This window comes from Crocodylus siamensis, chromosome 8 (assembly GCF_052110815.1).
Source record: "Crocodylus siamensis isolate JL-2025a chromosome 8, ASM5211081v1, whole genome shotgun sequence".
Lineage (NCBI taxonomy): Eukaryota > Metazoa > Chordata > Crocodylia > Crocodylidae > Crocodylus > Crocodylus siamensis.
In genome coordinates this window covers 20,390,503-20,412,602 of record NC_143402.1, presented here as the reverse complement: position 1 = coordinate 20,412,602, position 22,100 = coordinate 20,390,503, and the positions used below count along the sequence as shown (strand labels likewise).

At 44.3% G+C, this 22,100-nt stretch overlaps 1 protein-coding gene across 1 annotated transcript in view; it reads right to left on the bottom strand.

Moving 5' to 3' along the window:
- MSN (moesin) overlaps positions 1-21,897 on the bottom strand; it is a 71,983-nt gene extending 50,086 nt beyond the window's left edge. The window contains exon 1 of the mRNA XM_090060090.1: positions 21,744-21,897. Within this exon, the coding sequence (XP_089916216.1) occupies positions 21,744-21,755 (12 nt within the window). The 5' untranslated portion in view covers positions 21,756-21,897. The remainder of the gene's footprint in view (positions 1-21,743) is intronic.
- Between the last annotated feature and the right edge of the window lie 203 nt (positions 21,898-22,100).

Sequence of the window (22,100 nt, the reverse complement as noted above, 5' to 3'; positions counted from 1 at the left end):
AATTAGTTTGCAAAACATTCAAGACAAAAGTATTGAACCTCACACTTGCAAAGCCCCAGAGAAGTTGTTCATGTCACACTGAGGGACCGACCCTGGAACTCCTATGGAGAGTCTGGATTCTCTGCTTACTAGGAGACGAACAGCCTGATACGCACCACCCATCAGAAGAAAGGACACTGCACTTCAGTACTAGGCAAATGCAGAGTACGACCATGTGAAAAAGCCAATACTCTTAGGTCACTGTAGTGGTACAGAGCTATGGCAATGGCCATCTATCTTCAGACCCAGTTTTTACAGGAATGTAGTTTCAAACATTGTCATGAATTCACCTTGAGTTGTAGGTGCCAAGCACCCAAAAAAGCCTAGATGCCCTCAAAAGCTGGTAAGCTCAGTGGTGTTGGGCAAACTCTTCCACTCCATATGTTCAGGAGATCTATCATCCCCATTAAAAGGCAAATTGGCATCTCTTCCATAGCTCCAGAGGCATGTTAACTAACCTGTGAATGGAGAGGTCTGGATTTTTGCAGTAGGTGTCAAGAGGTGAGTAGGAACAAGATTTCTTTAGCAAGACTAATGCATCATTCCAGCCAGGGCTTCAAGTCAAATATACTGCTCCAATACAGAAAGTAGAGTATGTTGGAGAGTGTGGGGTAGGTTGTCATATTTATCCCTTAGTTTGTTTTTAATTGAAAATACCACTCCAACTCATCCCATTTAAAACAGATTTTCCCCACCTGCTCACTCTTGCTCTTGGGGAAATGCTATGCTGTATTTTTCCAGCAGTGCCAATAGTGTACACAAGTCAAAGCTGAACTACAGAGCACTGAACTGGAAAAAAAAAATGCTGAAGTAGAAACAAAGAGCTCTTAGAAAAAAACTAAAAGAAATTTAAGATAATTGGAGCCCTTGAGGAGACTACCTACGCATTTATAATATATTCAGCAGATTTGTGATCCCAAGCGACTCCAAGTCATTTTCAGGCAACAGAATCTCACCTAGTTTGTTAGCCTGAAGACAAGAAAAGCAAGTCATTCATTCACCTTCCACCAGCAGAAGCAAGACTCGTGTTTGCAACTTAGGGTAAATTAATTGCAACTAGCTTTGCAAACTCAGCAGTAGGCTCTACTGTTGCAGGGTGAGAGGATTCCTTCCTAATGGGCAGCTTAAATGGTCCTGGCCATATTCTACAGTCAGGCTGGTTTCAACACTCTGACAACTAGCTTGCCATTCAAGCAGGATGGAGCAATTTTCCATTTAAGAGAGGAACCGAAAGCTAAGAATATTGAATGAGGGAGGAGATCTGGGTGCGTCCTCAGATTTACAGTCACGCCCAGATATTTATGGTACCACTTATTACAGAAGTTACTTGCAACCTTGTGTAATGGGTCAATTCCTTTATTGCTTGCAACAGCTACAGGAAGGCAAGAAGAGGGTTTATGAGGATTCTGTTTATGAGAGAGGAAATGGCAAAAAATAAAGTTGTTTGCAGTTCCTTTGGAGCCAAGGTTTGAAATCAAGCCATTAGAGTAACTGCTTTTTAGAGTGCAGACAGGAGCAAGCAGCTATTTGAGCAACTTGCAGAAACCAACATCCTCCCGTGTTCTTGGCTAACAGAGGGGTATGAACAGCAAGTTCTGAAAGTAATGTCAAGCCCCTCCACATACTGCCTGAACCACAAAGCTCAAGAGCACCCATTTCAACTTGATACTACTGCCATTGTTTTTCTTCTTTCCCAACTCAAAAACTGTCCAAAGAATTACACTGTATTTGTTTAGGCACATGCAGTTTGTGCACTTAAGATAATGGTAGTCTTTAGGATGCGTGGGCAATTCTGACCCTCACTATGGCCTTGGGACTCTTTTAAAGCTATAAGATCAGGGCAAGCATCAGATCTGCAACTGCAGTCACGCACCTCCTTATTGATGAGGCAAGAAGCTGTCCTGAAACAGCTTGGCAGGGGGGCTTCTTGCCTTCGCTAGGCTTAAGAACTGACAAGAGGGCACCCAAAGGGTTTCAAGATGGCCACAAAGCCTTTAAGGAAGAGCTACAGCAGAGGCAGGCAAAATAAAGCTGGTGGGTCAGATCCAGCCTGCCAAGCAATTCCATCTCGCCTGCAGAGCCCTTCCAAAAGGGAAAAGACAATTATCACCAGCCCTAGCCTTTGGCTTCCTCTTTGAAAGCCAGTGCTTCCAGGCAGGAGGCACCGGTTTTGGTTGGACGCACACTACACAAAACAAAATAAAGTCAGGGCAAAATTATTTTTTGAAATAAAAATTATGTTATAGTAGATGTCAGCTAGAATGTCTGAAGTACTAAAGCAGTGCGTGACACCCCACAACTATTGTGTGCAGCTCCTAATCCAACCTAGTTATAATGCACATATAGTGAATTGGCTCCCTCCCTCCTCAGTGCATTAAGTGTTTGATACTGATACCCTCTTAAGCTGCAACAGCTACAATGAAAAAGCAGGGAAACAAAATGGGTATAAATCCCTAGATAAGCTTTTTTAAAAGATCTCTGGTTTAAAAGACTACTGGTAATTCAGAATAGGCTCTCCCTTCCCCCACCCCTCCAGTCACTCCCACCCCTCAAAAGAGTAACATTCCACTTGCTTTGAAACTGAAGTCATCTTTGTCGGCAGCCCACACAAGACATTCAAATGAACAAGACTTCCAAGTGACTGGAGACTCCAAAATGTTTAAAAAAAAAAAAAATTTGGAGGCTAACACGTAAGTTTTCAGCCTCTGCCTAGTAATTCAGCAGCTTGCTGGCTGTGAATAAGGTGCTTGTTGGCAAGATCAGGACATGTGGCTAACAAGACAGCAGCAAGTGTGCAGGATTTTGAAGAGAAGTGCAGGAGGTAGGTAGATGGAGACCCAACAGTGCAGGCCTTGTCAGTTGGCCAGGCGAGGAATACCCGACACTGTCACTGAACCTTCACAAGTGCTAAAATTTCACCTGGGATACTTAGAGAAATCAAACTGTAACTCCATCTCAAGGCCTCAGAATTGTGTCTTAAAGGAAAAAGGTTCTCTCAAATGTGATTTCTCTGGTCACTGTTTAATGCTTTTCATGGGGGGGGGGGGGGGGGGGGTTAATGTATGAAGGCCACATTAAAACTGAATAGAAGAGGATGGCCTGTAATGTCAACCTGTTCCTATTCATCTGGTTCCAACGCCTTGGGCCAAGGAAGAGAAAACAGAATGACATGCTAGAGATGATTAATTCCCAAGGAAAAAGGGGCAGCTGAAGATGGAACTGCCAGTACCAGACATCCAGACTAGGCCTGGGTGGGGCACACCAAGTCCTTGGACAGCGTGGAGTACTTGCTGAGTAACTGAACAATAGCCAGATTTCTAGTAGCTATGAACAAAGCATTACTCACCACTCTGGAACATGCCTACCCAGACTATGAGGCATCTTTCCAGATTTGTCTGCAGTCCTAAAACAGCCAGATATGAGGTAAAGTTGTGTAAGCATTCTGGGTTTTTCAGTTCCTGCTCTCCGAAGTAGGATTTTTGCTTTTTTTAGAACTTCCTGTTTTATATACCCCACCCCCCATTTGGGAGTAGCAACCTCTTCAATCTATTAAGGGCACAGTTCTTTACAGGGCAGGATTTCCCTGATGTTGCATGCAGCATTGTGCTCCACCCAATTTTTTTTTTTTAAAGCAAAAGAAATATAAAGCTTTCCCACCCACACTTTCTCATCCCACCCACCCACTTCATGCTTTAAATGGGTCGAATGAAGTTATGCATAATCTATCAAATTTGACTTAAATTCCAGACTACTTTTTTTTTTTTTTTTTTTGTAAAGGGCCTGTCAAAAACACTTTAGCTTAATATTAACAGGAATCATTACCGTGATGCAAAACAGACCAGCCCTTACTTCCCAAAGGGATATTTGATTCCCATTGTAAACTGTCCTGGAACACCAGTCAAGTTCCATATGCAGTCTTGAAATACAGACCCAGGTTTCAGAGAGCTACTTAAAGTGCCTAAACCTTGTGCCTGAGCACTTAACATTTATAGATAATATGTCTACATGCTTGAAGTTCAGCATTTGCATTAAAAGACCTATTATGAAGCCCTCGTTTAAATGACAAGCCCTTGCCTTACATGTTTACGCTTTCAAAAGACAGGCAGGATATACAACACTGATGTTTTGCTACATACAATATTCAAACTACATGAAGAGATTAGCCAGAGAGCTGTGAAGATGCTCCTTTGAATGCTTTATTCTGAAAGAGTATTTAGGCAACATAATTCAGAAAATGTTGCTATCCTGTGCAAAAGCTTTCCTAGCTGTAACAAAAAAACAAAAAAACCCAACCCAGAATGGAAGCAGATTAAGTCATACAGTTGTCTTTATATCCCAATTATCCTACTATCATTTAGTTTACTTTCATCTCTTAGTGCGTTCTAGAGCAGGGGTGACCAACCTGTGGCACAGGTGTTGCACAGATAGGGAGGAGACTGGCAGGACAGAAAGCAAAAAGGAAAGCAACAAACTGGGCAAAGAACACAAGGATGGGAGAAGAAAGAGCAGCAAATCAGACATGTAAAAAGGGACTGGAATGATGCTTGGAGAGGCTGCAGTACTAATTTGTGGCATGCCTGTCAAAAAGGTTGGTCAGCACCCCCACTGCTCTAGAGCAGCTTCTCAACTCATGGGTCACAACCCAAAAAAGTGGGTCGCAGGAATATTTCAAAGGCTCACAAGCGACACAAAAACGTGCAAGAGCACGGGTTTCCCCTTGCAGGCTAGCAGCTGTTCCAGCCTGCAAAGAGTTGCTTGGGGCATGGCCAGCACAAAGCCAGGCAGAGCTGTGGGAGCAGCCCTAGCGGCTGGATGAAGCTAAGTGTATGGGGAGTAGGAGGGAGGTAGTGTGGACATATGTGCTTGTGGGGAGATCAATGTGTGGGGGGTAGCAGGGGAGATGCCTGCTGGTATTGGGAGATGGTGGCCAGGTGGCAGGGCAGGGGGGAGCAGGACAAGCCCTAAATCTTTGCAAATGGGTCCCAGTACAAAAAGGTTGAGAAACACTGTTCTAGAGAGTACCTAGAATATATTTTTGGGAGGATACAATTATCAAAACAAGGCTCTTTGCTTCTGTTTGCCTCTGAAATGCATAATGTCCCTTCTCTAAAATGTGCATTACCAAACCAAAATAAACCACTTTTGGCTCTTAACCATTGAAGCAATGCCCCTGAAGTGATCTCTTTCTCCCTTTCTTATCCAAACTAGTATCTCTTTTCCCATGTCAGCTTTCACAAGAACCAAGTTAGGAAACCTACAAGAATCTAGATACGAAAAATTTAGTTGTAGTTCTGTTAGAAACTTCCTGTAGTGCAGCAAAGAAGCCAGTACTAAAAAGGGCTCAACTGGTCACACTGCCAGATACATGCTTTGTTTTTATTCAAGACTTTCATTGTGATCAGCTGTCTACAATAGTTGTGGCTAGATAATTCCTGTAAAACAAGCATTTTTTTAAATCTTGCTTTACCATGTCAGACTTTACTAACCATAAGAAAACAGATAGTTAGTATGGCCCCCCCTCCCCACTCTAGCAACAACTTAAGAGGAGTTATTGGCCTAGTTAATTTCCAAACTCAATTCCTGGAAAAAGGTGGGCTTTGATTAGTGCACATAGGGGGTTTGGGGGTTGTTTGGATTTGTTTTTTTGAAAACTATTAAAATTTTGACCTTCAAATATGCTGTTGGGATAGACATTCTCATAAGTGCAGCAGGTTAAGAATCTACAATACATTTCAGTTTCATCATTATTTAAAATGTGTCAGAAAAAAACAAAGTTGTTTCACTGCAACCAAAACACTGCTATAGCCATTTCAAAGCAACTCTTCAAAGATATAATCCAGGGCTTGAGTGCTTAGTAACGTCTCCAGGGTTCCTTATGCTCAAGAGCAACTGCCAACATCCTCTCTCCATGGTGCCAAAAGGGACAGACACCCAAAGTACCCTCCTAAGACCAAAAAAAAAAAAAAAAGCTAATCCTTATGAAATAGGTGCCAAGAAGCCCAGGAAGGACATTTAGAGGCATTTCCTTAAAATATGTACATGGGAAGGGGGGAAAAAAAAAGTGGATACCAGTCCAAAGAGTGATTATGTTTTGACCAAATTAGTTTATGCTGCTTCCAGGAACTGCTACAACCACATTTCCTCCACTTCATTCACCTAGACTGTACCCTTCCTTCTCTCCCAAGACTGGTTTAATCAGAAACTTAAAAAAACCTGACAGTTTAACTAAAAGAAACCTATAAGTTACATACACAACACCCACAGGTGTGACACTCGCTAGAAAGCATGGTCTAGAAAGGAAATGGAAACATCCCACCTCTTCCCCTCTCACTGCTCTGCAGGATAAACCAACATGCCCAAATACCCCTATGGAAAGGCAAAAAGGAGGTCTTCTCATACAAAACACCTACCACTTCTTCCAGTCACTTGAGATGAGGCATGCAGATTTTTGATAACAAGCCTAAGCAGAAGCAAGTGGCCAGACAGCAAGAAGTAGGTGGAAAGCATCACAGCATGAGTTAGTCACATTCACGGTGCTTGAAGAAAGGTACAAGCAAAAAAGCAGACTGTATTGAGCCAGTCTAGACCAAACAAGGCATGCATGCTACTGTCTCATGGAGTCGGACTTCAACAATGTAGCACCTCTTTCCGCAGACAAGAGGTCTTCACTTCAGAGAGTAAAAACTGAGAGCTCTTACAAATGCTTTAGCATTGTATCTGAACACAACGTGATGGATGCGGTCTCTATACAAGGCTCTAACAAGCTTTTCCCATTTAAAAACAAAAACAAATCCTTTCAACTACCTAAATAGGTATGCTAGGTGCAGCTTAGCCATCCAGACTAGGAGTTAAAAATCAAAGCCATGCACAGGGCTGGATTCATGTGACTGAGCAAAAAGTTGATGGAAAAGCTGCACAGCTATTGCTCTGCACAGCTGAGGAAGCTTAATCCTCAAAATGGAAGGGTATACAGATTTCAGTGCAGTAATTTTAAAGCCCATAGTAAAACAGCTCAAAATTTGAGAGCCTATCTAAATTGATCCTAGTTCTGGGTCACAGGTGACAGCCAATCTAGCGAGCTTCATCCTTGTCTCTAGTTGCCAGTTTCTTCCCCTTCTCTGCTCCCCACTAGAGCAGACTAGACCTGGAACTGGGGCTAAACTCAAAACTAAGCAATGAGTGGGCAGAAAGGGAAATATGACCATTATCTGGCAGTTTCTAACCAAAATTAGTCCTTTGCTTTCATATTTGCATACCCTTCCCCCTCCAAAAATTAAAATATATATTTAAAAAAATAAATAAATAAAATAAAAAAAAAATCAGAACTTAACCTGTCACTGTGAAGGCAAGTACCCTGCCAACACACAGTTCCAAGGTTACCTTCAGAAATCCATTACAGTCTATACCAGAGAACAGCAAGGCTTAGAAAAGTTAAGCCGTTAAGCAGTAGTGTTGCAAGCTGTGCATGTAGCACTAATTCTACCAAGTGGGCAGTCAGAAGCCATTGCCTCCTTGAAAAAGGAGTGCATTAGCTGCAAATTAAAGTCCTGGAAAGCTTCAAGGAACAGGAACCAGTGCCCCTATCCACAGGTTTGCTATTAAAAACCACATCAGACTGTATATTACAACTCTGTGGCACTGATGATTATTAAAATCACTTGCATTGTTAGTTAAACTGACTGTGCACCCCTCAGCTGCAAATGGTTTGCTGAGCTTCCCGACTGCTGCCAACTCCACCAGGATATTGAAAAGGCACCTCCTCCCCACCGGTAGTTCTCCTTGCCAAGTGCTGACCATCTCCAACCTCTTTGGTATTTGACTGCTTCAGTGGCTTACAAGGATGGTTTATCATGGCAAACCTACCCCTTCCTTCCTCCTCCCCTGCCTGAACAAAATCCACCCTGTTCTGAATATTTTCTTGAAAGATCTTACAGAAATGGGAAAATTCACCTCACCAATACGGCAAGGACATTTCATCCCAAAATGTTAGTGTTCAGAATGCTGTAAAGCAAAGGAAAGTTAAGATATTCCCACAAAATCCAAGATACTCTGAAGCATCTTCATGGATAGCACTGCACCACCTATGCACAAGAATAAAAAAAGACTACTTTTGCTACTTTTTAAGAGGACAGTAGCAAGATGCAATGAAGACAAGGGCTAGACAAGGCTCTACTTGCAATGAGAGGCCAACTAAAAGGGGTTTTATACCTCTGGTTGAATCTGCAGCTTCAAGTTCTGAAAGTACTTTTAGAGAAGTCATGAGAAAAACAAGTCTGCCTGCCCTCAAAGCAGAGATACCCTGAACACCGGAAGTGGAATTTAATAACTGTAAATCATCCCAAATGCAAAGCCGTTAGTGAGAGCTTATGTATGGGAGCAAACAGAACAAGTGGGGAAAAACAATTTTATACTTGTTAAGGCCAAACACCACACACAGTGGCATTTGGAAACCATGCACAATTGTATCAAGTTTCTGTAGCTCATGAATGTAAAACTTGGCCCATATCTGCCACATCAGAACAGATATATCATCTTATTTCCTGCGTAAAAAGTTAAGCAAAGTTGTCTAGGATTTCATCTTATCTTGCCTTAATTAGTCTGATTTTTGGGGTGATGGGAAGCTGCTAATTATCTGTATTATCTTATGTGAGAGGCACTTCCTGCTCAGGATAGGTCTTCACAGTTGTTTTATACAGCTAAGACAAATACAGATTTTTCTGAAAGACATTATGAAACACCCTCCTTGTGTGTGGGCAACACATGCAAATTGGGTACGGCAAGCTGAATGCACTGCATTTTTTCCTTAGTTCTGCTGCTACCTGCCTGGGAACCGCACTCCAAGTGTGCCACCTATAAGGGCCAAGCTGCTGAGCCAGACAGCAAGACACTGCTCCTCCCCTTCAAGCATTAGCTTTTTTGTAGCTGGTGCATGCACCACCACCAGACAGCCATATCCCAGCAATAAATACAGTGCCATAGGAAATCTGTCTGGGCTTTCCTGAAGCCTCCCCCAACTGCAGCACTGCAAGCACAAGTAGACTGAATTATGAACTCCTGAGGCTCTATACCCTTGAGTAGGTCATTGTGGAAAGACAAGACAAAGCAACATCTTTCAAAAGGGTTTGAAAAAGTTAGTTTTAGATGTTGCTCAATGCTTTGCTTAAATAATACTTCCTGCAAGTACTAGAAACTGCTTTACATTCCATTTTCCATACTAGAGATCATTTTAAAATGAATGCAGCTCCCTGAAGGGCCAGTTCTAGCATTACCAGCAACTAGGAGGCCTCCAGACACTGAATTTCGGCAAGACAATTTAGAGTTCAGCCTCCATGAGCAAGTCCTTGCAGAGCCCTCAAGTCCCCACCTCTACAACATTCAAGCCCTTGATCCTGTGGGTGCTTCTATTTCTAGTCTTTTCCATTTTTAATCTTATTTCAGCCCTTTATTAAAACATCTTTAGTGAAGCAGGTTCCAAGGTTGCATGTTTGACCATAAGAAAGTGGGCAAATATTTGTTATGAAGTCTCCTTCATTCTGTTCATAGTATCCAGATTCCTGTGGACCCACTTATTTTTAGAAGTATTTACAGAGTAATTTGTATTAAACAAGTTTGCCAGCTGTGGGTTTGCCTGCAGACTCTTTCACTTCAGTACTGTGCGACTGGTCATATAACTGCTATGAGAGCTTTCTGCCCCACAGAGAACAGTAGTTATCACAAGTAGCACACATTTTACCACCTTTTTGGTGCATCTAATTACTAACATTTTTTCTGTGTTACTTTATCAACTCTACCAAGCCTAAATATGTGAAGTGTCAGGAGGAAGCAAAGCTATTTGATTACACTGTGCTAGGAGTAGTGTTCATGAGATTTAGTTGCTTGCACAGCATATCTTCAGAAACTAGAGAAAGAAGAGCATTTTAGACTCCTAACCTCACCCAATCCGTTTCGAAACATTAAAACGACATGTAATGCTGCCCCACCCTTGCTGCTCTCACTGGAAAACCATTCAAAAGCACACTGCAATGAGCAAGAAGATTTATGTACAGTTTTCAAATCTTTACTGGTGATAACACAAGCTATTTTAGGCTTTCAGTATGAAAAAACTCACTAAACTGCAATTGGCAAATCAGTATTAGTATCAGTCTCTCAAAATAATACACAGCTACAGGCCATTCTCATCTATTAGTTGGTAACTTACTGATGCCATCTCTGCACAAAATGCAGCTTGCACTCAGCAATTCTTTAAATCCAAAACTGCTCAGAGATTAGATAAAAAAAGAAAAGAGCAGTTTAGTATGAATGAAATACCTGGACCAAGTCTAACATGCATAGAAAGAGAAATGTAGATGTAGAATGTTCTCTTCAATGGCCATAAAGTTCACCAAGAGCTGTTTTAAAAAGCTACACTGAGCTTGTTAACACTACTGTATTACAGGTCTGTATTAGTGCTCAATCAAGTAGGTTCAGACCATGACTAGGTCAGGCTACCCTAACTCTACAACCAATTGGTGCTAAGCAGCAATATCTTCCGGGGGGGGGGGGGGGGTTCTTAAAACCACCACCAGCCAGAAAAAAATAAATCAATATTCACTATAAAGCTTTGCCTGAATTATTGATATACCAGTTTGTCAGTCAGTTTGATATAAATGCCCATATTATTGAAATGCATGATTTAGGATAATGTGTAATGGACCTCTTTCGTAGCTAAACTGAAGAACTATGTGCATGCACTGAGAGAATATTTTTATGCCAATATTACGGCTTAGGGTTTCTGAATGCCCCATTAGTATATCATATTGAGCCTGATAAGGAAGTTACGGCTGACAATAAAAGATTTCCCTCTGCAATGCACCATAAGTCTCACCCACTATCACTGGAGGCCCTGTACAGATTCAGACTTTTTTTATATAAATACTCGAGTCAACAGCAGCTTTTTCAGCTGTCAGCTATTTATTAGCACCACAGTAACTGCCTAGTCTGTCAAACAGTTTGCAACTCCCTTGTGTTCCAACAAAATCATAAGACTCTCTGGATGTCACAAGTGACTTGAACAGGAAGATACTTTGATTGTAAGATAGTGGCAAGCGAAAACCATTGGAACTGTACTTCTCTCTCGCTTATAGGCAGAGGAAAGCACACTGGATACATAGTTTTGCTCTCCTTGCAAAGACAGCTATAGGCACTTTCCAGAAGTTTTGGAAGTTCCTCTACTTTTACTGAAGCATCTGCAAGTCTCTCTTACAAATACCATTCCGTTGCAGTCATAATGTTCCCAATAACAATATTACAGATAGGAAAAGCTCTCCCCCATGGTGGATGTAGACTAGTCAGAGGGCATGTAGATCAGTGGTCTCCAACCTTTTTAGGTAGGAGATTACTTTTTGAATTAAAAGCCAACCAAAGATCTACCCTGCACTGCTGCTGCCACCCCCCTCCACCCCAGGTCAGCCTGTGGGGAGGGAAGGGGGGCAGAACAAGGCAGAAAGAAAGTTATTTGGGGGCATACACCCCCAAGGGGGGGGGGGGAGGCTGGGTATATAGAGGCCCCAGGTGAGTGAGGGAACGTGGCACACAGGCAAGAGCAGGCGCTGGGGGGAGTAGGGGACAAGGGGCATGCCCCCCAGTGCCTGCTCTTGCCCTCTGGGGCCTCTATCTGCCCCCAAGCAATGAGTGAGGAAGTGGGGCCAGTGCAGGTGCTGCACAGCCGGAGCAGGCGTGGGAGAAAGCTGCAAGCAGCTCATCCGGGGGAGGAGGGGAGGGTACACACAGGGCTACAGCAGATGGAAAAGTGTGTCAAGAGGCTACTGATCTGATAGATGAGGGACAACCAGCAAAAAAACCCATGAGAGTTTATTTTAAATTTTATTATTAGATAGTTCTAAAAAAGTGAGACTTGCACACAAAAATCCTTCAACATTTATAACTATTTATTACTTCAACAGCAGGCCACATTCTAGGTTTACTCTTATTGCTATTCAAAGTCTTAAAAGATGTCTCGTCAGCACTGCTACAGACTTCTCAGTCTGTAGTGCCACGCTATTAATCTGCCAGTCAGTTTTCCTGTGCAGATAAGCCGTTAGTGGATTTCCTAAACAAACTCCTGCAGAAATGCTGTCTTGTTACTGATGTGCAGGACTTCTGCCCTGCATGCCCTCCTGCTTATTTACCTTAGCCCAGTTCAGGAGATGTCTACTGAAGCTTAATCTATACATGAACAAGTACTCTCTCAAACATTTCAAATCTCCAACATTTCAAGTGGAAAGCTTGAGGGCTGCATACAGTCAACATGCCGAAAGAACTACTTGGCTCCCTACTCTTTTTTTTGGAGGAGGTATTGGAACACAGCAGTTATGTGGCTTAGCATCCCTGTGTGGTGTTAAGCTAAGGGATTTTATGGTAGTAGAAAGTCTCATTGGAACGCTCTCAGGACAACCAAGGATATTTTAGCCACTGCCCCCATTTTAGCAATCTAGCAAATGCTAGAGAGAAACACCACAGACACTTTAGACTAATCTCTATTTATGATTAAATAAATTGGGTAGCTAACCTGGGGACCAACAGTTATCACTAACGCTGCCTGTATTGTCTCCTTGCAGAGCTGTCTATGGAAGACCTCACTGCGTGTATCTGGCCAAAATAGTGCTGCAGAGATGCAGCAGTTCAACATGAGGCCAGTGTATGTCCCCATAGACAATACTCTGGAGTAGTTACTTCATTCTGGCTGAATTACTGCCCACAAACAAGAAAGCATCACTTTCATTCTGGAACAGTGCCCAGGGCCTTATAGTAGCACAGCACTAATAGTATAATTATTGCTATAGTTTACGGGTCAGCTTCCTAAGACCAAAAGACATGAGTATAAGGTGCTGAATTATACCAAGAATGAAACTGGCCCAGAGTTTCATGCTTTAAGTTTTGCCATGCAACAACTTTCAGTCATGCAATTCCATAAGTGAATAACTGGATTTTCCCCGCGTTGAGTCACTTCCCAAATTAACTAGGCTTTCTACCCAGGCAGAGAATGATTCACAAATGGTAGAACAGAGAGAGGAAGGAGACTGGGTTAGCAACTTAGACACAAAGCATCTCAGCTTCAGGAAGAGCTCCAGTTTGTACCAAGAAAAATAAAGTTGAGGGCTTTCATTACAGTAAGTACAGAACACATCCCTGCTACTCGGAGGGCCTGCTTTATAGAAAGATGCAATATGCAAGGGGCCAGGGGTCAGCATCCTACAGAGGCACTGGATCTGGCCTGTGCACGTGTGGCTATGAGCACTCTGCCCATGCCAACACAAGCAGCAGCACTGGCTGTAACAGAGTCCTAGCATCCACCCACCTCTGATCCGAGGTGGGTCAATACAGCCTAAAGCTTGAAAAGGTTGCCTGCCTCTAGCTCAGCAATTCCTAATCTGTGGTACAGGTACCACCAGTGGTACACAGACAACCTGTTAGTGGTACATGTTAACAGATTTATTAAAATACTTTATATGACAAATTTGCTGGTACTTAAGGTTGTATAGTTTTAAATTGCTATTTCATCATTTATCAGAGTCTGGGAACCACTGCTCTAGCCTACATCATTAGACTACAAATTTGGTTCATCTGAAGTCCGCAGGGTTAGCATCCTACAATGTTTAACTTAAAGAGCTCTTTCATCAATCTCCCCACTACAAGTTTAGCAAACTGCTGCAAAGTGCTGGGAGAACCAAAATGGGTATGTTTAGCTTAGTCCAAACATTAAAAGGTAGTTCCATTCAACAGGGGTTTTACTACCATCATCTTATTGATCAACAGGGATCTCCGTTTTCCATTTTCCACAGAAAAATGGAGTAAAATACAAATCTCCCACCTCACTGGAGTAAACCATGAATTTCTCATTTTAGCAGAGAGCCCTCTACAGGCAGGCAGAGGGTAGTCAGGCAGGGGGCACCATGTCCATGTGCACATGGCCCCAACCAACCTGGACAGCCGCTCCCGCAGGTAAGTGGGGCAGGGGGAAATTGAGGCTGTCACATGGAGGGAGGGAGTTGGGTTGGGGCTGCTGCCCTCCTGGGCAGTGTGCAGGGCTTGGGGCCTAGGACCACAATGCATAGCAGCAGGGCCCTGGCAGGGAGCAGGATGGGGCTGCAGGCAGGTTGTCGGGGGGGGGGGGGGGCAGTGATTACCCAATGCTGCATGCACTCCTAGAAGACACTGGGGGGGGGGACACCCATACCCCACAGATCTGTGGGGTTGGGGGTACATACCCACTATGGGCTCAGGCTCCTCCTGTGGGGCCTCTGCAGCCCAGGCGTGACCCGGCACTACAGGGCAGAGCACGGCCACACAAGAAAGCTGCTTTCAGCTGCAAGCTCCATGCTGCCCTGGCAATGTGTCCCCTGTGGGCATGGGGACAGCAAGGGTGGCAGCATGGGGTTGTGGCCCTTACTGCAACCGCACATGTAGGAGACATTGCCAGGACAGCACAGAGCTTGCAGCAGCAAGCAGCTTTGTAGCATGGCAGCACTGTGCTGTGCAATGCCAGGTTATACCCATGGGCTGTTGAGGGGCTGGAGGAAGGGCAGCAGGGTGGGAGCCCAAGCCTGCAGCGCACACCCACCCTGCACACAGGTCTGGTGGGGAATGGGTCCCCCCTGCCCCCTGGGAGTGAATACTGCAGCAGGGAGCCAGCCTTTCATCATCCTCCCTCCCACCCTCACTTGTTGCTTTCAGCCATATGCTCCACTGATCTACAGAGTTGCTAACCTCTTCATTCACCTGCCTCCTTACCAGCCAATTCCAGGCATCTGTCAATAGCAAAAGGTTCACCTAAAAAAGGCAAGAGGAAGAGGCATCTGGATATTGTCAGCCCCTCCAAAGCTCACCCCGAGAGCATTCATCCCCTTCCCCCACACTGGTTTTTTCACAAAGCAAGCTTCTTAGCACCATGACCTTTCTTAGGTGTTTATGTATCTAGCACACAATAGGCACTACTCTACTTGAGTCTTTATGCAGGTACCATCCCCACTCCCCCCAGAGGAACTGAACTGCCATTTAGCCAGCTTTGACCATCAGCAAAACTAAAAAGTTAGGAGGTCCATCGCAGAACTCAAGTTTTTTTATACTGAGTGCTGGAGGGGTGGGGAAGAAGGCAGCAGTTGTCAAACATGTAGGAGGTGGACTAGTTTAGTGAAGGATAAAACTGGACCACCCCATTGTTACTGCCATACTTACAAGAGACTATTCAAAACCTAAAAAACCTCACTTAATTTTGCTTACTAATGCTCAAAGTAGCTGCAGTCAGTCTTCTTCTTGTACTAAAGCTATGGTTTTATAATCAGCAAGCCTGCCAATGGCCCTCTATTTTCCAGCATCGTTGCCAAATATTTGTAGGAAGATATATTAAGCATTACAGTAAGAATCAGCATTAACTATTGTAATCAAGAAGTATGTATATACATTTTTAAGTAAGAACACACCCAGACCTTCCAGCTATGACACAGCCAAAGATAGTTTTAACATGGAAATGCTAGAATTCAAAAGGGTCACAAAAAGCCTACCATCTTCTTAAGCCTAAACCTTCGAACTGCTTTATAAAAAAAGTTTGGGGTTTTGGTTTTTTGTTTGTTTGTTTTGGGGGGGGAGAACTTAACCGATCCACAGATTTATTACTGTTCCAATACATCTCATGGAAAATAAAAGCAAACTAACAGCCACATGTAGCACCCTTCATTTTAAACCAGTAAGCTAGTACAAATTATTCCTGGTTGAGAAGCTTCTTGCCAAGTGCATCCACAGATGCAGAGAGGCTCCTTGTAGGGCCATGCTGGTGTGAAGTGTGGTCTGGATGGGATCAGGACACTCTTGGCAGTGGAGAGAAACTAGGCCAGAGGTGGCATACAGAGTTGAGAGTGTCTTAGACCCCTCCTCCAAAACCAGATCTCATGATAATCTTCAGGGTTAAGCTCAAATAGCAGCAGTTTTGCTGTACAAATTCAGAGAGGGCCAAGTGCTGCACAGAAAAAAAAAAAAAAGTAGTCAACCAAATAAGGCTGTGGAGAGATGTACGAGCAGGAAAGTGTCCAGGAGATGACATCATTAAGAGGAAGCCTTTAGTCACCAGGTTTCCTCCAAAAGCTGGAGCAGGGCCAGAAGAGCCGCTCAGGCATCAAATCTCCCAGTGAAGAACATCAGTTAGTTCAGCATGGATGCTCAGATCCCCACAGCTTGAGCATAAAAATGGAACTTCATTGCAAGAAACTGAAAATAAGTTCTTAAAGAACAGGCAAGTTTCCCAATTAGCCTGCTGCATTATGCACTATGTACCAGAAGTCAAGTGCTCTGCAGCCAGATTTCACACTGAACATTACAAGACATCCAAAATAAAGGGCTTCCTCTGAAGGCAGCCGTGCCCTTTCCTGTTCAAATGAGTCCATATTAAGGCATCTTGCTTTCCTATGAGGGATATTTAAAGACAGATTTCTTGACCTCCAGAAGGAATTAAGTCAGACACATATGAAGCAGCAGTAGTTTGGGGGGGGGGGGGGGAGTGAAAGGGAAAATACTTCAGGCCCTGCTTCTGCAAGAAAGGAGGTGCTTACAATTCAATTAAAGGGGGGGGAAAGAAAAGTTATGATTGAGTTCTTGGGACATGCTTTTTGGTCACTGCCCAGAAAGCGTCTCCTCAAATTGACAATTTTCAACATGACTTAGTCATGGGACCTAGAATTCTTCTTTTACAGATGCAATGGAGGATACAATACAAAGTTTAGCAAAATGAATTAGCTTTAATAGCTTTGCCAAACAAACAAAAGTGTGTTCCCACTTCAACTTTTGTGAAGCCAAGAAAGCAAGCAAGCTCTTGTAATCCCTTTTCTCCCTCTTCTTTCAAGCCCTTTGTCCAGAGATGGGAGCAAGGTTTAAAACAAGCAATTTCTTCAGATGAGCCAACATGAAGCAGGCCTTCCCTATAAATAGTCTCTGTCAAAGCTTTGATTCATTTGTTCCTACCCTTCCTGTCACAACAAAGTATTTAGCAGAATTTGCCAATTCACTGGAATCTGACAGGGTCACTTGCTTCTACTATGACCTTGAACTTGTGACCTCACTCCACTTAAACAAAAAGTAAGTTGGCACTCCCACAAGACAGACCACTCCAGATGTGTAGAGACTCTGCATCTGGCTAGGTTTATTACTAGAAACAGAATGTTTTAAAATTAAACTGTTATTTGTGGTAGACAAGACAAGCTGTATAAATGGACAGACTACTTTCCTAACAAATGGTGTTAAGCCCATTTTAAAACAATAATGCAGCAAAAAAAAAAAATAAAGGAAAAGAATGACCTCAAAGCAATTAAGGCTTCCAAAATATGCTGTCAGTGGTATTCTTATTGCTCATTAACTACATAAAAGCCATTTAATTTATGCCACAGCCAGTCAGTTAGGGTGGTATTTAGTATTGATCTTTGATTCAATACTCAACAGAATTTTGCAACCCCAGTGAAGTATTACTCCTTCAATGGCAGAGACCCAAAGTAAAAAAATCAAGCTACTGCTGTTTCTACTAGGTCTAGATCACCTGCCATGCATAAAACTTAGTAGCATCAAATAATGTCCCTGCTGCACCCAGGCATGATGAAGGAGGAATTATTAAAAACATCCTCCATTGCCAATTTCTAGAATTATTGTTTAGTCACTGAATGGCCTATCCATCATTAGCCTGGTACCCACCACTTCATTTGCCCAACATAAGTAGCAAAGGTGGGGGAAGGCACAATTTGAAACCATCTTGTGGTTACTTTTATCCATTTAAAAAGGGTTGGTTTTTTTGGTTTTTTTAAAGAAAACTGTATTTCCCAGATACTTTGTTCCCATACAGTGGGGGGGGGGGATAAATAAATAAAAAGGACTTACAGAATGGCATAAAAACAGTTAATAGGCCATTTTGATACAATAACAAGTTCCTCATAGCCAGTAAGATATAGTAGCATACCTAGAAGTTTCCAGCAAGCTTTTGATGCAACTCATTGCAATATGAACTTCAAAATCATTTAGAGTTATCCAATGCATCTATTCATCCAATACATCTTCCTGAAAATTAAAGTATTAGTGCTTTCTCTGGAACCTTTTCTTTGGGGCTTTATCATGTCAATTAAGAGGCAGAGTACAAATCATGCAAACAAGCTGCTGTCAAACTAGTCAGCTGGGCACCCATAACTAATCAATGTTTGGCAGTGCTTTTTAAAAGGTAGGCAGGATCCCCAAACCAAAAGAGGTCTGGACAGAAATACTGCAATATAGCAACAGCATAATCAGAAAGCCTGAACACAGCTCAAGAAAGAGAGAAACTGGACCCCTTTTAGTTGAATAAAGGCAATCAAGATCTATACAATATCAAGGAATAGAAGGGAGACCGAGTACAAGGACCTTTAACAAAAAAGGTGACAAACTGGAAGGTAGGGCCCCCAGGTTAAACCAAAAAGAGAAATTAAGACAGGAAAAGACTTGTCCATTCTGGTCTTTATAGTGTAGCTAGAATATAAAGAGAATAATGCCACAGCCTAGCATTGAAGAAAAACTTGCACAACAAATTAAACCCTAGAATTTCTCCATTCTTTATGAAAAGCTTCCATGTTTTTCCAAACAGTGGTTTCTAACACAGAGATCAATGCAAAGCATCCAAGAGCCATTACTCCAGACAACACCTACAGAAAGGAATATTTCAAGCGTCTCCAACACAGAACAGCCAAGAATCAACTCAGCCTCATTTATAAAATCTGATTGACTTGGAAAACTTCCGTTGCCCTTTGTAGACCCATATTTTATAAAGAACCAGGTCAGGCTAATCCCATTTCTCAGTAGCATAAGTAAGAATTTAAAATAATTAAGGACCAAAAACTGTTTAACATCAAAGCTACAAGTCTCAGAAGCAATGAGCATCTTGCTCAGATTAAAGAGGAGACTCCCTTTCTAAAGGTAGAAGAATGCTTCCTGGGGGAGTGGTGCTTCGATGCCATTTGTTGCAGTTTGACAGGTACAGTACCCAATTTGTTCAGTCACGGACCCAGTGCACTTCTGATTTATTTACAAGTGGAACATCTTGTATTAAAAAATACTCTCTCTCTCTTACTGAGGATATAAAAGGGGGGAAAAAAGCCCTCATCTGTACAAAGCAAGTGGTACCTACTTCTCCTGTTGCACTGAAACTAATTTTTAAAAATAATGAAATGTGATTAAATAAGGTTTTAAAACTAAGCTTCCATAGTAACATCTCATTAAAATCTGAAAAAGAGCAGTTTCAGCTCCACCAAACATGATAGGGTTAGCGTGAAGGACAGGAGCTCTAGCCAGTCACTGTGAGATTAGGTTGAATCACTTGGCCAATGAGGAGGCCTCTACTGGCAAAAGAGGAAGGGCAGTTTTTTAGGATGACTTGCAGGGGGGAAAACTTTTAGAACTCAGCTACACTTTTTCAGTTTCCTTGTATTGGAAAGAGAGGTGTTACTCACTTCTGTGCAATCCTTAACCATTTGCTTCTCCATTGTCTCTTGTTGCATCGCACAAACCCTTCAAAACAACACCCTTTACAATAGCATTCCAAAGGCGCAGACGAAGCCAAATGCACTGTCCCCCTTAAAGGGGTCTGGCAAGATCAACAGACACTTTCCACAATGGACTTTCGGTATATCCTGCAAAATCCTCACAAGCAATCTTCTCTACTAGGCCCTTTGGGAGCCGACCATCCCCATCCCTCGAGCCCAGGCAGAGACACTACCGCACAAGTACAGCAAGTCACTGGTTCAAGGGTTAAACAGAGCAAAACTGGGCTGATTAATGGTGCACCAAAGTTTCGTGCCACTTGGCCAATTCTAAATTAGTGGAAGGGTTGAAAGAAAAGCAATTCCTATCCCAGCGGGTTAAAATTTAGCCTGGCTGGACACGCACAGACTTGAGAGGTTTTTCTGTTTAGACCAAACAGTGTCCACATCAGCACATTGTGAGAGGCCCTACCAATCTTATCACCCAACACTTTAAAAAGCAATTTTTCCCCCTGCCAAGCCAGAAGTGATCACTGAGCTTCTTCCATCTGGCTCCTCCACAATGGATTTATTTTTGTGATGAGGCCCACAGTGCAGTTACATCCAAACACTTCGCTTTCACCCACATTTGACCTTGATTATAAATAAAAAACGTGGCTCTGAATTTCAGCAGTTTTGCTACCCAAACGTTCAAATACTAGTCATGTTTTGCTCACACAGAGAACAGTTTCAACATTTCCTGTTAACCACAGCTCAGGAAGTAAAATTTAAAGTTGTATCACTAAAAATGTCACTTCATTTATGTCTGCAGTTAGAAGAGAAGTGGGAGCCAACTAGAAAACTAATGGTTGGTAGCTTGTTGCCTTAATCCGGCAGGCCTGCTGCTCCACATGTGGCTAGCCACATCCATTTTCCAGCATCATTTTGCTGAAGCCAGAAATACAGCCGACAGCAAAACCTGAATCCATAGGCGACTCCTTAGGTCTCCTCCAACTCTGTGCTTTCAGGTATAAAGTACCAGAGCTGCTTTCAAATGTGCTTTTGAAGCAGTCCCAAAAATAAAATCATGCCCCTGGGCAGAGAGGGGGAAGCAACAGGCTGAGCAGGGCGTGTCCCTGCAGTCTGAGACTTGCAGGCACCTTGTAGCAAGGCTGCGCTGCGCGAGGACACGGCCACTCCCAGAACCGGCCCAGCGCAGCGCTCCCACACAGCAGCCGATCCACATCCTAGACGTGAGACTCCTCTACAGCAGGAAGGACATCAGCCCGCTCCATTACTGCTTCCACAGAAGACCCCCAATCCAAGCCTCTCCCATTTGATCTCCTAAACCCCTTGCCTTTTTCAGGGAATTGAAACATCAACAATGAGTAGTGAGCAGTCAAGGGTACTCCTGTTTAAGGCCTCAGAAAATCCCTCCCACCCCCCCCACTTTTTTTAGGCCCACCTTGCTATAAAAGGCATAGAAAAAAAAAGTACATCAGACAGTTAAGAGGCCTGGGTGGCAAGAGGAAAACAAAAAAAAATCCTGTCCGATAGACATCCAAGATAGCATGAATTAAGCCATCCTCAAAAAAAACCCAGGGGGGACACACCATGCTCCCCTAGGCCGAGCCGACTGTCCCCACACCCGAGGCTGCGTGCGCATGTGGTGTGCAGCGCAGAGCCCCCGCGTGCCTCTGCGGCCCTGCCAGGTCCACTAGCCCGGTTTTAAAAAAAGAGGCCGTCAACCAAAAGTTGGCAGCCGCTCTCCGAGTCCAAGCAAAAAGAAGGAAAACGGGGGGAGGGACGGAACCAACAACAGGAAAAGAAAAACCCCAAAACTCCTGCTACCAAAAAAAAAAAAATCCCCAAACCCTCGAGTCAAGCACAGACTTGACAAAACCTCCCTGCCCCGGCCAAGACGTACTTTCGCGTCAGGCCGGGCAGCGCTGGAGCCGGCCCGGGGGGAGGCGCGCGGCCCCGGGCCGCTGTGCGGCCCCCGAGGGGCGGAGGAGGCGCCCCGCGGCCTCGGGGCGAGGGGGTTAGCCCGGAGACATTTTGGAGGCGCCGCAGCGGGAGAAGGGCCCTGCCGCTGCCGCCCCGGGAGAAGCCCCGGATGAACGGGGGCCCGGGCGCGGGGCTGCCCCGCGCGGAGCGCCGGGCAGGACCTGGGGCAAAGGCTGGGGGAGCCTCCCCGGGGTCACCCACCGTCTTGGGCATGGTGCCGGCGGGCTGGGCTGGGCTGGGCTGGGCGCGGCGGGTCGCGGCGGCGGCTGCAGCTGCTGGCTCCGCGCTTCCTGCTAACGGGACTAGCCGGGGCGTCTCTCCCCGGCAAACCCCACCCCAAGAGGCAGCCCCGCCGCCCGCCCCCGCCGCCTTTATTCGCGGCTGCAGCTGCCGAGCCCCCGCCCCGCGCCCGGCCCAGCCCCGCAGACGGCCGGCCGGCCGGGCTGACTGACGGGCGGCGCCGCCTCGCCACGTGGGGCTGAGCCCGCGCCGCTGCGGCCCGGGGGCTCGCGCCGCTTCTCCCCCTGGCCCGGGCCTTGCCCCGTCCCCAGTCCTCCC